The sequence below is a fragment of the Spea bombifrons genome, chromosome 8, assembly GCF_027358695.1.
Source record: "Spea bombifrons isolate aSpeBom1 chromosome 8, aSpeBom1.2.pri, whole genome shotgun sequence".
Lineage (NCBI taxonomy): Eukaryota > Metazoa > Chordata > Amphibia > Anura > Pelobatidae > Spea > Spea bombifrons.
This window is the reverse complement of record NC_071094.1, coordinates 15,455,638-15,470,187: the sequence shown is the minus strand read 5'-3', so window position 1 is coordinate 15,470,187 and position 14,550 is coordinate 15,455,638. Positions and strand designations below refer to the sequence as shown.

General features: G+C 43.4%; 1 protein-coding gene across 1 annotated transcript in view; it reads right to left on the bottom strand.

Annotated features, from left to right (window-relative positions):
• ASTN2 (astrotactin 2) overlaps positions 1-14,550 on the bottom strand; it is a 715,352-nt gene that overhangs the window by 542,415 nt on the left and 158,387 nt on the right. Inside the window, exons 6-8 of the mRNA XM_053473898.1 lie at positions 13,585-13,669; positions 13,045-13,119; positions 2,584-2,721 (exon numbers count right to left, since the gene is read on the bottom strand). Coding sequence (XP_053329873.1) covers positions 2,584-2,721; positions 13,045-13,119; positions 13,585-13,669 — 298 coding nt within the window. The remainder of the gene's footprint in view (positions 1-2,583; positions 2,722-13,044; positions 13,120-13,584; positions 13,670-14,550) is intronic.

The window sequence follows — 14,550 nt, the reverse complement described above, 5'->3', positions numbered from 1 at the left end:
CTGCTATGTCAGGGCGCTGGTATGTGGCTGCACAACCCTAGGTGCTCAACACCTGGGTGATTGTGGTCGCCCTGCAACCAGGCCCTATCCAACTCCACTACGGCACCGTAACTCCTGCACACAATCTTTGGGCGCGCTGGGTCCTTTCAGTCATCCGTATGGACCAGGTTCCGTGACAATTCGAGACTTGTTCAGTGCAAAATTGTCCCATTGGAGACTAGGACGTTTCCAGGAGCCCCTAGGTTTGCAGTTTGGGGTCTGCTGTTCTTCCTCTTTTGTTTCCAAGAGTGATGAGATTGGTAGTAGTAAATACACAAGCGACCATGGGGTGTTCAAACACAGGTGTGTCAGTACTATCTGAATCAGTCATCAGCAAGCACACTGTCATTATCAGACCATTCATTCGGATCAGATAGGGTCTGGAGATTGTCCGACATGGCAACAGACGCAGCAGTATTCCCAGGTGTTGTGGACTGGGTGGAGACAAGATCCCTAGGTGGAAGAAGAGGCAGGTTTTGCTCCTGTTCCAAGAGTGTAGGTTCCTGGGTCCGGGGTTGGCTGTCGGATAAAGTGGATTTCATGGGTCTAAGCGGACATAAAGATATCCTGTGTCCTTCCTCTCCACAGTAGAAACATAAGTTGGACTCACACCTCTTCTGCATCTCCTCGTTGGTAAGTGGAGCACGTGTGAAGCTGGACCTGGATGTTTTCTTTGGGGTTTGTTTACTAGGTGTCCTTGTCCTTGGCTTCACCTGGGCTTTGGTTTCTAGTAAACTCCTCATGTATCTCCAGAACACACGTAGCCAGGTTTTGCAGGAAAGCGAATATCCCTGTCAGGAATGCCAAGCAGGTCGGGTAGGCGCCCAGTAGCAGGGGATACTTGGGGGTCTGTCTGTACCCCACGGTGGCTCATAGCTGAGGGAGGAAACAGACAGGCGCAAAGGAAGACACCAGAGGTAGAATACTAGGAAATAGTCTATATTGAGGAAACTGGCAGGACAAGTAAATACAGGTAACAAGTCTCTTTGGCTGGAAGCCCGATGGCAGGTCTGACGGCAGGAACAATACAGGGCCAGAGCAAAGTTGTCCTCAAACAGTAATGCCAAGGCCCTGACTGAAGGGCATGGCAGGTTTATATAGGCAGGCTAATCCAGGCACAGCTGCTAGCAATAGTGAGGTCTGGGTGCTCCAGAGTGTAAGGCACCATCCTTGAGGGTATAGAATCACAGCATGTTCCTGGCTGAGTAGGTTGGTGCCTGACAATGCATCTTATGATTTTCCACAGCTCATCTTTGTTGGTGTCTTTTAATAGGTCATCCCCTTCAGAGTTTACTGCTCTTTGGTAGGTCTTTTTAAGTATCTTTTACAATATCCTTTCTGTCATAGATTTTGTTTTATCAATAAAGTCCCGAGTTTATGAACAGTTCCTTCTAAATCTAGGGTTTTGTCCTATTGTGATACCTTTTTTGAATGGCTCAAAAGTGCCAGCTATCGATATGTAATAAACTATTTGTAGCTGTAGGTTTATAATCTGCATGCATGTACCATTACATTTACATCTGTATCATATTGTTTGATAAAGGTTATGTATTGCCTGAGATAGCTGATTTGTTATTATTTTGAGTTCTCATCTTTCTCCAGGTTTTCACCAATATAGTTTGTGGCTACTGTGTTATTTTTATTGTGATGGCTACGCCTGGATACTACCGCCAAATCATGCTCCCTTTCACTTGATAGCTCAGGGTCCCCGCTGTCTCTAGTTCAAATATGGCTCTAATTGGGTGTTGGAGTCACAAGTGACATTTCTGTAAAGATTTACTGGGTGCACGTGGAAAAGTACCGACTGAGGAGTTCCAGGGCGACTGAATCTATTTCCCCTAGGCGGAAAAAGATATAAGTCTCGGGGTTCCCTGTGGAGCTCATCCACGAGTAAGGTGTCATTTGAAATCAATGGACGCCATCTGTTAACTGTCTAAAAAAAACACTGATCCGTTGCAGCGGGTCCTGGCTACACTCCGTTAAAGTTCTAGCAGGTTGCGCAAAGTTCCTATCTGCTTGGGAGTTCCACAGAGTTTCAGTGTTTGTCCTGGGCATGCGCATGCAGCATTTAAGATTATGTAGAGCCCTCATAGCCAGTTAGTATACGGAAGTCTGGTTAGGCCAGACCAGACTGTGTTTTCCCTTTGCCCTAATTGACATAAGAGGGGACTGGGCAGGCAGTCAAGGAGTCTCTCCATGAATCCATCATGCTCTACTCCCAAACTCAAAGAGGGTGTGTTTTGTCTATATCTGTATACATATTTTCATTTATTGAGTATTGCCAGAGTTACTTAGAGCTTCACTAAGTAAGTTAGTAGTTGACAGTATAATAAAGGGGAGGTACAATAAGTGCTGTCATATTAAGTAGTCAAAACTCCTTTTTAATTCAGGTACAAAAGTTATGAGTACATTAGGAAAAAAGGTCCCTGCCTTGTGGAGCTTACAGCCTAATATCCAACTATGCAAAGTAGGTTGACCTGTAGTTACATAAAACCTTTGCACATTTCTTTTCTATGGCTGTGCTCTATACATGTAGGTTCTTACCGTACATCAGCAGGGTCTTCAGTAACCAGGACATCAGTTTTACAGCTTGCCAGGGGATTTATTGATAGCTCCATAGGGGGTATGACAAAGCTCTTGCTGACTGGAAGCCATAAACCTTGTCCCAGATTATATGTGGACCTTCAACATATACAAGACAAAAAATAACACAATTAGGTTTCAGAATCAGCCTGTGAAAGCATTTAAAAAATAAATTTCCTCCTTCTCTATAGGTTTTATGGTTGTTATAATGCTAATCTCCAAAGAGAGTCCACGATTAATGTTATTCCAGGTAAATGTCCCTGTAGAAACCATACATTTATAAGTGTTCAATGCATACACCATCACAATCATTGTTTTAACAGTTATTTTTATTACTGTATTTGCTCGAATATAAGACAAATGCTCTGAAAAATACCCCTCATCTTATATTCGAGGCCCTTTTATAATCTGAGCTCAAAAACAGGTCTGACTGTAAGGCTAAGATCCAGATCCCCCACAGCGCTCCAGGGGACCTGGATTCACCTCTCTGGCAGTCAGTGAACATCTGTGCAAAGCGTGCAGACAATCTCCGCTGGTGCCCAGCACTTCTGCTAGGGCTTCTATGACCAAGCACTGGCGTGACATGACCTTCCGGTGCTCCATCATAGAAGCCCCAGCAGAAGTGCAGGGCAGTAGCGGAGATTGTCTGTGCACATCGGCTGCCAGAGACTATAAGACTAAGATCCAGATCCCCCTCAGTGCTGCAGGGGACCTGGATCCTCCTCGCTGGCAGCCGGTGAAAATTTGCGCTGTGTACAGACAACCTCTGCTGCTTCCCAACGCTTCCGCCGGGGCTTCTATAACGGAGCACCGGCGTGACATGACCATCCAACGATCAGTCAAAGAAGCCCTGGCGGAAGTACTGTGTAGCAGCAGAGGTTGTCTATGCACATTGATGTTCACCGACTGCCCCCACTAGACACCAGAGAGTCTGAAGCACAGGGGACTAGTCTGGGGATGCATTAGTAAGTCTGGGTGGGCAGAGTAGCATATCAGAGGCGCAGAGTGGCATATAGGAGGGTATAAGGCATATCTGGAAGGTAGAGTGGCATATAGGGGGTAGAAGTGCATAACTGGGGGAAATAAAAACAAGAAATGCATTTTCTCAATCATAGCGTTTATTAAATTTATAAAAAATAGTTTACATGTGAATTAATATTTACTAGTAAAACTTTTTTACCACACAACCACACAATCTGAGGTTGAGCCTAGACAGGAGAGTCACCCGGGACTAGTAAAGAGAGGTCTGTAGGGAAGCCAAAGTCGGGGGTAGCGGAGGACAGGTCAGCGATTAGAATAGCCAGGGTCAGGATGCCAGAAAATCAGGGATGTCAAGACAAGCAGGGTTCAGCAACAAGGAAACTCTTATAAACAAAGAGAATACCAGCACAGGTGCTCACAGGAAAGCAGGACAACTGAGTGCTGCCTTTTAAAGCTATGGCCCACGCCTCTTACGCGACAGCCCACACCTCTTGCGTGACAGCCCACGTCCCCTTGCGTGAAGTCATTGAGCAACACGCGCCTGCCTCCATTCAGGAGTGAATAATATCAAGAGAATGCTGTGGTTGAGGGGAATGCTGCAAACAGGTCTGGGGAAGGGAGCAAGGCCAGGTACTAGCCAAAATGGGATACTCAGGAGAAGAGGATCTATGGGGGCCATGGCAGATACAGACATTTGGACATCAGGACATACAACTGTGCCTTGTTTTGCTGTTTGGTTAAACACTAATTGTATACAATATATACTATATGGACCAACATATTGGGACACCTGACCATTACACCAACATGGATCTTGATGACATTGCATTCTAAATACATAGACATTAATATGTAGTTGGTCCCTTCTTTGCAGCTATAACAGCTAACTCTTGTGGGATGGCTTTCCACAAGATTTTGGAGTGTTTCTGTAGGAATATTTGCCGATTCATCCAGTATTGCATTTGTGAAGTCGGGCACTAATGTTGGACGAGGGAATTCAAAAAGTTGCCAGGAGTTGGTTGAGCAGACAAACCATTTGGAGAAAAAATTGGAAGATTTTGCAATGGAATCCAATACTGTGACCAATGGCCACATAGCCCTCGAAGCTGAAGTGGAAGCCTATCACATTAAAGTCTGCGATCTTGAAGGCCGTTCAAGACAAAATAATATTTGAGTGGGGGGGGGATCCCACAGGAGGTGAACCAAGAAGATTTACACCAAGTTACAAAATCTCTGCTTTCGGCCATCCTGGGAGGGGGGGCAACAAGATCAGGCACCTAAGCCCAAGAACATAAAGGGGAACCTACCCAGAGATGTACCTTCACTTCATCACAAGATAATGCAGTACGCCTGCCTATGTCCAGATCTCCAAAATATTCTCCTGTTGGTGGATCTTTCTTGGTACAGGCGGAAATCCTGTCCATCCTGCAATCTCACTAGATTACCTATAAATCGTGATTTCCAGTGCGTCTTCTAGCTCAAAAGGAATCTTCCACAGTAGGCTTTATGACTCCGGAGGAAGCCAGAGAGATCCTGACCAAGTGGGGCCTAATGTCGTCAACATCCAGGCCTATATCTGGGAATCCTTTGCTATCCAAGTGGTCTCTCAAGCAGCTGAGACGGGATTGGGTGGTTGTAAGCCCCAAACTAGAGGCAAAGAATATATGGTAATATGAAGATCACTGTCGGCTACCAATGCCAGCTCCCTTCTCTCCATGAGTCACCTGGATGAATGAGTTTTTAGTGGGGGAGAAGAGGGGCTTTGCAGATGAATAACTGGGGCTGTTTAACTTGTATCTGTTGTACAGTAAACTGTCTAGGATTTAGGGAGGATATTGTGGGATTAATCATTTAACAGGATGTTAACAGTTATTGATGTATATTCTCCCATGGCTCAATATGTCCATGAGTCTGGTGCTTATGCAGAGAGTCGAAAAACAGGGACGGTAAAGGGCCAATAGGCCTTGAGTGGAGGGGTACACGACTTTAAGGGATGATGCCCTAATGACTATTTTTAGGATTAGAGAGACCTCATCAGCAATGGGGGATGGCCTGAAATCTCGAATGGAGTATGCAGATTTAATTGCTTCAAATGAACAGAGGTTGTGTGAAATTTGGTGCCTTTTTTCCTTCGGTTTATGTAACCCCACCTAGTAAAATTTCCTGTTGGTCCAGTGCTCGTTGCCATTAAATTCTGATCTGATTTGCCTTTCGTTTGGGGCTATCTACAATAGTAGTTAGCACAACTGGGGTCAGATCCCGAATTACAGGCAACGAGTACAGGACCAACCCGCAATACCCTCTATCATTGCACAACAGTTGACCAGGAAAGGCTCTTGTTAAGAGCAGTATTATACTCAGTAACATATTTGCACCGTAGTGTAGTCCTTTCCTACTGTTTAGAAAGAGTAATTGTAATCACCTCCTGCAATATTTTTTTTTCTGCCCTCTAGACAAGAATATTAGACCACGTTTACATCTGCTGTTTAGGTTCTCATAACTGCGATATCAATCCAGCAGAGAAGCAACTGCTCTGACACCTGTTCTATGTTGACTACCTGCTGCTGGTGCTAGCCGGCCCCTTTAACTTCATGCACGCCAGCCTCCACCCGCTGCCCCAGGGTGTCAGAAGCTGTGGTAAGTGTGGGAGGGGGTGTTATATGGGTTCATAATATGCCTTTTAACCCCCTATATGCCACTCTGCCTCTAGAAATGCCTTTTAATCCCCTATATGCCACTCTGCCTCCAGAAATGCCTTATACTCCCCTATATGCCACTCTGTCCCATGATATGCCCCTGGCATATAGGGGTATAAGGCATTTCTCGAGGCAGAGTGCCATATGGGGGGGTTAAAAGGCATATCATGGGGCAGAGTGGCATATAGGGGGTTAAAAGGCATTTCTAGAGGCAGGGTTGCAAACCTGGTTGCAGATGTGCATAACTGGGGGGCAGGTTGGCAAATAAAAGGAAATAAAAACAAGAAATACATTTTCTCAATCATAGCGTTTATTAAATATGAAAAAATTGTTTACATGAATTAATAAAGAAATAAGTTTCTTACAAGAATACCGTGAAGAATAATGTGATCACTGTTTTGTTCCACTGAATAAAATGGAATGTTTTGATTCCATTTTGTCTCATGAATTTCATTTATTAGGGCCTCTTTTGCTTTCTGGCATTTGAATACAAATAATGTGATAAAAGGAATGTTTTATAGTTATTTGTATGGCAAATAGTGTGACTCTGGTATGTATAAGGGGTGCGTGTGGGTAAAAGAGCTCGACCGCGAGATAAAATATATGGGGCTGGTCTCCAAATGTTTCCAGGGCTGCTTTTCATTCCCAGTCTGACCCTGCTCTTAACAACCAATGACGGGCCTGGCACATCATGACATTAAATAAGCGAAGAAAGCAATCTAAGATTGCTTTCTTCGCTTAAACCGCGTTGCAGTAATGCCACAATGATGAGGCATTCAGCAACATAGAGATCGGCAGCAGGGGCCCTGTGTGGTCCCTTGCCCAGGCGTCAACATCCACCATACACTGTATGGCAGGGGACGCCTGATTTAGAATCGCTTGGGAAGTGATCAACCATCACCTCCTATGCTTAACTGTTGTCCCTGAAATGCCCTGAAAAGGATAGGGCACACTGTGACCGCTCTGAACATTCTACAAAGATTTTCCCTCTCGCAAGATGGCGGCGTCATTTGAAAAAAATAAACAAGCTTCCAAGAGGGTCTCTCCAGGCAGGTACTGCATTCAACCATACAAGTGAATGGAGCCCAGCTTTCTAATCACAATATGAACACTTTTTAAAAAAATATGCACTTATTGACATGCAATTACGTCACCATCCTGGGAACCATCCAGTTCCAACAAAGCGTAAAAAAAAAAAAAAAAAAAGTCCAAAAAATAAATGTAAAAAAATTGGCAAAGGGTGTCTAGTTTAAAAAATTTATGATTTGATGGGGCAAAATGAATTGACCAGGTTCAAAGATGTCCCAATTAGGGAATAGGCACAGACTGAGCAGATGTCAAAACAAAAAAAGCAAACCTCCCAAATGTGGCCTTTTAGACGCCAAACAACCTGTCAAACCCATGCCTGGGCTGTATCACTATACTCAGGGGAGGTTGCTGAACACATAGTGGGGTGTTGTTTGACAGCGACATATACTAGGAGCTATGAATTCATACCTGATTTTAAACGTGTTATAAAAACCCACAAAAATTGCCAAAATAACAGATCGGTGATACAGTTTAACATTTGGTATAACCATTCCGCTAGGTAGCGTATAGGGGTTGCTTCTGGGATTCTAGATCGCCTATTGCTTTCTCATGAATGAGTTTAACTGTTTTTGAATGGTTGAGTTGAGTTTGGTTAAAACTGATTGGAATAGATCGCAAAATATAGAGTAATTCCGGTATCACCATCATTTTAATTGCTGCAACTTTTCCTAGCCAAGAAATATTACATTCACTCCAACCTTTTAATTTGAGTTTTATCTTATTCCAAATTCTAATGAAGTTTCTTTTTCAGTTAATTTGCTATATATATTAATATAACCGTGACACCCCTGCCTAGCCCTGTTAGTTCTAGGAAATGTTGCCGAATGACATCCCAAAGTAAGGACCTTGGCTCTCGGGTCGTGTTTTTTTTTTTTTGTTTGTTTTTTTTTGTTGTTGTACAATTCCTTGTAGAACTTGGCACAGATATTAGCTATTTGGTTAGGGTATGTGACCTTATTACCATTTGCATCATATAAATATGGGATTGTGCCTCCTGCTTCCCTCTGTCTTAATTTTCTGACCAACATTTTGTCTGCTTTGTTCCCAAAAGAATGCTTTTATCCTGTTGTATTTTCATTATATCTCATTTTACTTTATTTCAATTTTCCCAGTTAGTTTCGCTAGGATCATCAATGTGTAGTTTTGTTAGTTGATGTAGTTTTGTGTATAAGTCTAGCAACAAAGCCTTCCTTTATTTTTTAATAATTGATGCCTTGGCTATGCAATGACCACGTATAACAAGCTTATGTTATGGGCCAACCAGGGCCGGCCCAAGACTTAATGCCGCCTGGGGCGAAGTTTAAAATGGAGCCCCCCCCCCACCGACGCCGGGGGGGGCGGCATTTTAAACTTCGCCAACGCCATTATGTACCCCTAACCCCCCTGGTACTCACCTTTAAACAGTCCTGTGGCAAGTCTCCGTGCTCTGCCACGGTGCCGGCTTGTAATGCTGAGCGCCGTAAATTGACGTCACTTCCGGCGCTCAGCATTACAAGCCGGCACCGTGGCAGAGCACGGAGACTCGCCGCAGAGGAGAGAGGGGCGCCGAGCGGGTAAGCGAAAACCACTCGGCGCCCCTCTCTCTCCTCCGTTTAAAAAAAAAAAGCGCTTGGAGCAGCAAAGTGCCGCCCCTTCAAAAGTGCCGCCTGGGGCAATTGCCCCAGTCGGCTCCATTGTAGGGCCGGCCCTGGGGCCAACCACAAGGTTTCACTAGAAACATCTCCTGTATCGTTATCCATCATGTATTCCTTAATTTTTCTTGTAGTTCTGTCTTTAAGTCTTCATTGTTTATAGATATCCATTAGCAATAACCATCTCTTCTCCGTTTATATATCTACCCTTTTTATCAGTTATTGATCTGTGAAGTTCAATTGTAGGTCCCATTTAAAGGCTATAAATGTTCCCCTTTATTTTTTTTTTTTGCTGAGAGTGAAAAATATTTGGAAAGTCTCTATGGCTAAAGTGTGGCATTTTTAACTGGGCAAAATGTCTCTTGTACACAAAGTATGTTTTACACTTAAAGGGTGTATTTAGGCCCCTAACATTATACGTCATAACCTTAACCATGGTGGCATAGGATGGTTTTCATAATAAGTAAACCCAGAAGGTGAGCCATTTGTATAATATTTTGAACATCTGCAAGTAATATAAGTAATATAAATTGCCACTCTGTTACAATCAAGCATAGGATGAACCAAAGTATTATACAGTGAAGAGGAACCAGGTGACTGTTATGGCGCAACAAGCATGTCAGCAGTCCAGTACTCTTAATGCCTCTCCTATGGGGTGTAGGAGTGGTAAGTAACATGAAAATTTATGTAAATTACCAACATTCCACGTCCACTCAATTCATTTCTGAACCGCAAAACAAAAAGTGTGGAACAAGAGGTATAAGCATAAGGATATACCGTATTTGCTCGATTATAAGATGACTCTGATTATAAGACGACCCCCCAAAATCTGAATATTAATTTATGAAAAAAATAAAAAGCCTGAATATAAGACGACCCTATAGGAAAAAGATTTTGTTTTTATTTCCTTTTTTTTTTCAACCTGTCCCCCCAGTTATCCACATCTGCCACTCTGTCCCAGAAATGCCTTATACCCCCTATATGCCACTGTGCCCCATGATATGCCTTTTGACCCCCTATGTGCCACTCTGCCTCCAGAATTGCCTTATACCCATATATGCCACTCTGGCATTTAGGGGGTTAAAAGGCATATTATGGGGCAGAGTGGCATATAGGGAGGTATAAGGCATTTCAGGAGGCAGAGTGGCGTATAGAGGGTTAAAAAACTCTGACAGCCGGGGAAGGTCTGCGCGATGGACGCATACAACCCCCGCTGCTCTACACGCTGCCCGGACTAAGCACCGGGGACTCAGAAGTACCGGTAAGTTGGGGGGGAGACAGGAGGATCCAGGTCCCCTGCATTGCTGTGGGGGATCTGGATCTTAGTCTCATAGTCAGACCTAGTTGAGGTCTGATTATAAGACGACCCTGATTATAAGACGAGGGGTATTTTTCAGAGCATTTGCTCTGGAAAAAACCTTGTCTTATAATCGAGCAAATACTACAACTGCAACAATTACTCATAAGGTGTATTATCAGTAGTTATAAGATTTAACAATTTTGCTAAGTTTACTATTGTGCCATTCTTATAGCAATCATAAGTAATATCAATTTTAAACATCAACTTTAATAATACAGGAGGTTAAGCATTTTAACATATTTCACTCAGGTATTTGCAGTGAACCATGAGAGATGCTGGATTGTCCAGCACGTTGTGGCAGTTTTTGCCAATCACTATGAATCTTTTGTGGGTTTTTTGGATTGCCGCTTGCTGGTGGTAGCTTTGGTGTATCAACTGTATCCAACATGCCCAACTCTTGCAGAAAAGTAAACGCTTCTTTAGGCTCTTGTAAAGATTTGACTTTACCTCTCTTGATGATTAATAACTTGCATGGATAGCCCCAGCGGTATAGAATTCTTTTTTTTGCATAGAATCTCAGTTATGGGCTTCATCTGCTTCCTCCACTCCAGCGTGTATGTAGACAAATCCCGGAACAACTCTATAGCTTGGTATCTCTCCGGAATGTTCTTGGCCGTCCTCAAAGTTGTCAGCAGTGCTGCTTTGTGCTGGTAAAAAAGGATTTGGGCTATAGAGTCGCTGGAGCCAGACCTCCTTTCGGGAGTCTATGTATGCGGTCAATTACCATATCTGCCTTAATCATGTTTGGCAATATGCAGGGTATGAAGTCTTTGAAATATCCCCTTGACCTCCTGCCTCAGTTCTTGCAGCAATGCGCAAACTGTAGAAGTCAGTGTGTGTACATCTAGTGCCCCAGCATTACCTTCTGTTCGCTCCATCGATTCCCTATTAGGCCTCGTAATGGCCGCCGCCGTGCGGTCTTCTTCACCCCTACTTTGTCTTTTACTGTCATTGGATGTGCCAGACACTCCTCGAATGAACAGCCTCTTGGTCCTTGTCGATTGCATTATCTGTGCAGTTGTTTTTAGCGGTGAATCTATGTTTTTGGTGTAAATTGTGCAGAGCTTCTAAATCACACAGCCAATAGCTCCGCTCTCAGGCCACGCCCCTCCATGTCATGATTTTGGAGGTAAATCTACCCCCATTAGCTATATCTTACCTGAAACCACATCACTCCAATACACCCCACTAACCTGTCAGGAACTGGGTCCATATAGACTACTGTAATGACCCAGAGCGCCCAAAGATGGTGTTCAGGAGTTATTGTGGAGTAGTGGAGTTGGACAGGGCCTGGCCCCGGGGCGACTGCACTCACCCAGGTGTTGAACACCTAGGGTTGTGCAGCCACATAGCAGCGGATGATGTCAGAACAGAGCAGAACTTGGAGATATCCTGCAGGTACCCTGGAGCAGGCATGAAACATAGCACTAGAATCATGTGCAGGATGCTGCAGGCTGGGAGTAGGGAAGCTAAGCAGAGTACAAGAGAAACCTAGCAAGCAAAGGGGACAGAGCAAGGAGCATAACAGACAAGGCATACATAAATACAGGACTAGCCTAAGACTTTGTGATAATAATTGGAGATTCCATCACATCATATGGCCATAGTATGCTTAGCCCACCACTACGCCAAAGTACAATATACGGTGGGTCCTAACGCTAAACCCTGCCTACAGAGGTACTAAACATGAAATCTAAACACATATCAGAGAGACATACCTGTAGACTGCAGACTGAGACAAACATAACGGGTGGGGCACACGTTGTAAAGGAACCAGAGCTGAAGCAAAGAGCAGAACTAGAATCCAGGAATCAGAGGTCCAGGGCAGAACATACAGAAATCCAGAAATGGACCACATCTCCACAGCCTGGATTCCTGCACACAAGGCATTGTTTTTGCCGAAATTCCTTACCTGGGTTTAAGGCAATTTTTTTTATTTTTTCGGAGTCTCTCTGTCCCTGGGTTTGGCGGAATAGAGGCTAGGGGATTGTGTAAGGAATAGTGTTGTGGTACTGTTAGTGGAAAGTGTTAGGCACGGTTATATGTAAGATTGTAATCTATAAGGTTGAAAAACTGTGTTACAAGACCCTCTGTGCATTTACGCAGAAAGCCCTCCCATTAATTTTCATGTTCCTGTCACTGATTGGCTACTTCAAACAGCTAATCAGCGGTACAAAAATGAGATCATGTACTGTACTTTAATTATATTATTTTAACAGATTGACAAATGGGTATTAGAGTGCTTGTAAAATAGCTTAATACATATTCTTCAAAGACGAGTCTCACGGAGAACTGAACTATTCAGATCAGTCAGAGACCAATCAATATCTTCTCGCGCTATAAGGTAATGATAAAGTCTGATTGTTTTCACTCCCTTATGCAGTCTTCACATTTACCCCATGACCTGTTATGTGCCTTTCACATTAAATACATCAGCTATCCACACTCTTACCGTTTTTACTTACAGTGCTTGAATTATAGCTACATGATACTTCTGACAAGACATTTTCATACTTCCTCAGCTGCCCTATTTGCACCAAGTGTTTAACTTATGCACCAACTCCCTCTAGATTGGAAGTAGAACACCCCCTTATTATAAGATATAGATTACTATTGTTGACTTAGAAAGTTATTTGTATACACCAGAAGCCACTCAATTACTCACCTCAATATCTTCTCTGGTGCTTGCTCTCCAGTCACCAGATCATATCCTCTCTCAAGTGTGTTGTAAGGCCAGGGTCTGGAGAGAGATAGAAAGGGAGATACATTTTAATTGTTCTGAGCTATCGCTCCACCCTTCCTTTGCAGGGTGGACTATACCATAAATTTACTCTTACGTTTATCTTATGATTTTCCATCTGACAGTCGTTTATTGTTATTTTTATACTGCATTTTGTTCTTAGTTGTACAGAGGCAGTGTTGCTCTTTTCCAGAAAACATTTAGGCAAATAAAACCCCTTACATCAGACTAGATGGGCCAAATGCTTCTTGTCTGCCATCAAATTCTATGTTTCTATATAAAACTATTCACTTTGTAGCTAATTTAAATATTGATCAAGCAATTTTCTTATGTGACAATTGGGAATGCTGGCATAGCACAAATTAGGCTGTTAAATTTTACAAATGAGTCAGTTAATTTTGTAGTAAACCTTTGTACCTACTCATTTTTCACAATTTCATTGTTTATATTAAAATATAAACTTACCCTTGACTCTGTCCCCAATCACTGCGTATACAGAGATGTCTATGATTAGGGTCTGGGGAGTAGCCCTCATGACAACTGCAGTCACCTTAACAAAAAACATTAAATGTCATAATGATAATGGAGTTTATTCCCTAATCTGTGAGTTGGCGGTAAAATAAAATATTTCTGCTAAAGAAAACATAAAGTGAACAACCATGTTATTTTTCTCCTACATGAAACGTTGAATTTGCATTGCATAAAGTGTAATCAAATACCTTTCAGGGCCTGGGCATTTTCAGAGACCAGGGGAGGGCTGGGCCGGACGGCAGGCAGATGAATATTCAAAGCAGCCGCAATGTTCAAAACAAAGCGTCTGCGAGCGGGATTGAATGCCGCCGTGCATGTAGCGTACCTGGCGGAAGGGTGGGCGGGTGCCGCTCATCAGAGGGGTGCTGGCACACCTCCAGAAATGATGCGCGCGGCAACTGTGGCTGTGCTTCGGGACTTGTGCGTCGGGATTTGACATCAACACTGAAGCCACGACCAACGTCTTCCACGCTCACTGCACCGGAAGGACAGGACACAGAAGGAGAAGAAGAGGAAGAACGAGGAGGAGGAGGAAGAGTGACAGTGACAGAGGAAGGGTAGGAAAATATTTAGGGACAGTGGATTGGTGTGTGAGAGTGATGGGTGTTATGCAGTAGTTTATGCTGAATGTTTATGAATGATGGTTTCAGATAGCATGGATGTGTAAGTGTTGGGGAGACTGTAATCACATTCCTATCATGCCCAGATTCCAGCATGTACTGGCTGCCTAGGCATGATAGGATTGTGATTGCTGTTATCAATTTTGTGTGTTAACAGCACTTTTATTAAAAGTAAATTACACACCAAAATTGGACAGAAAAAATCAATAACAGTATTAAAATATATATAATTCCTAACCGCAATCACACTCCTATCATTTTAAGTCAGCCAGCACATGCT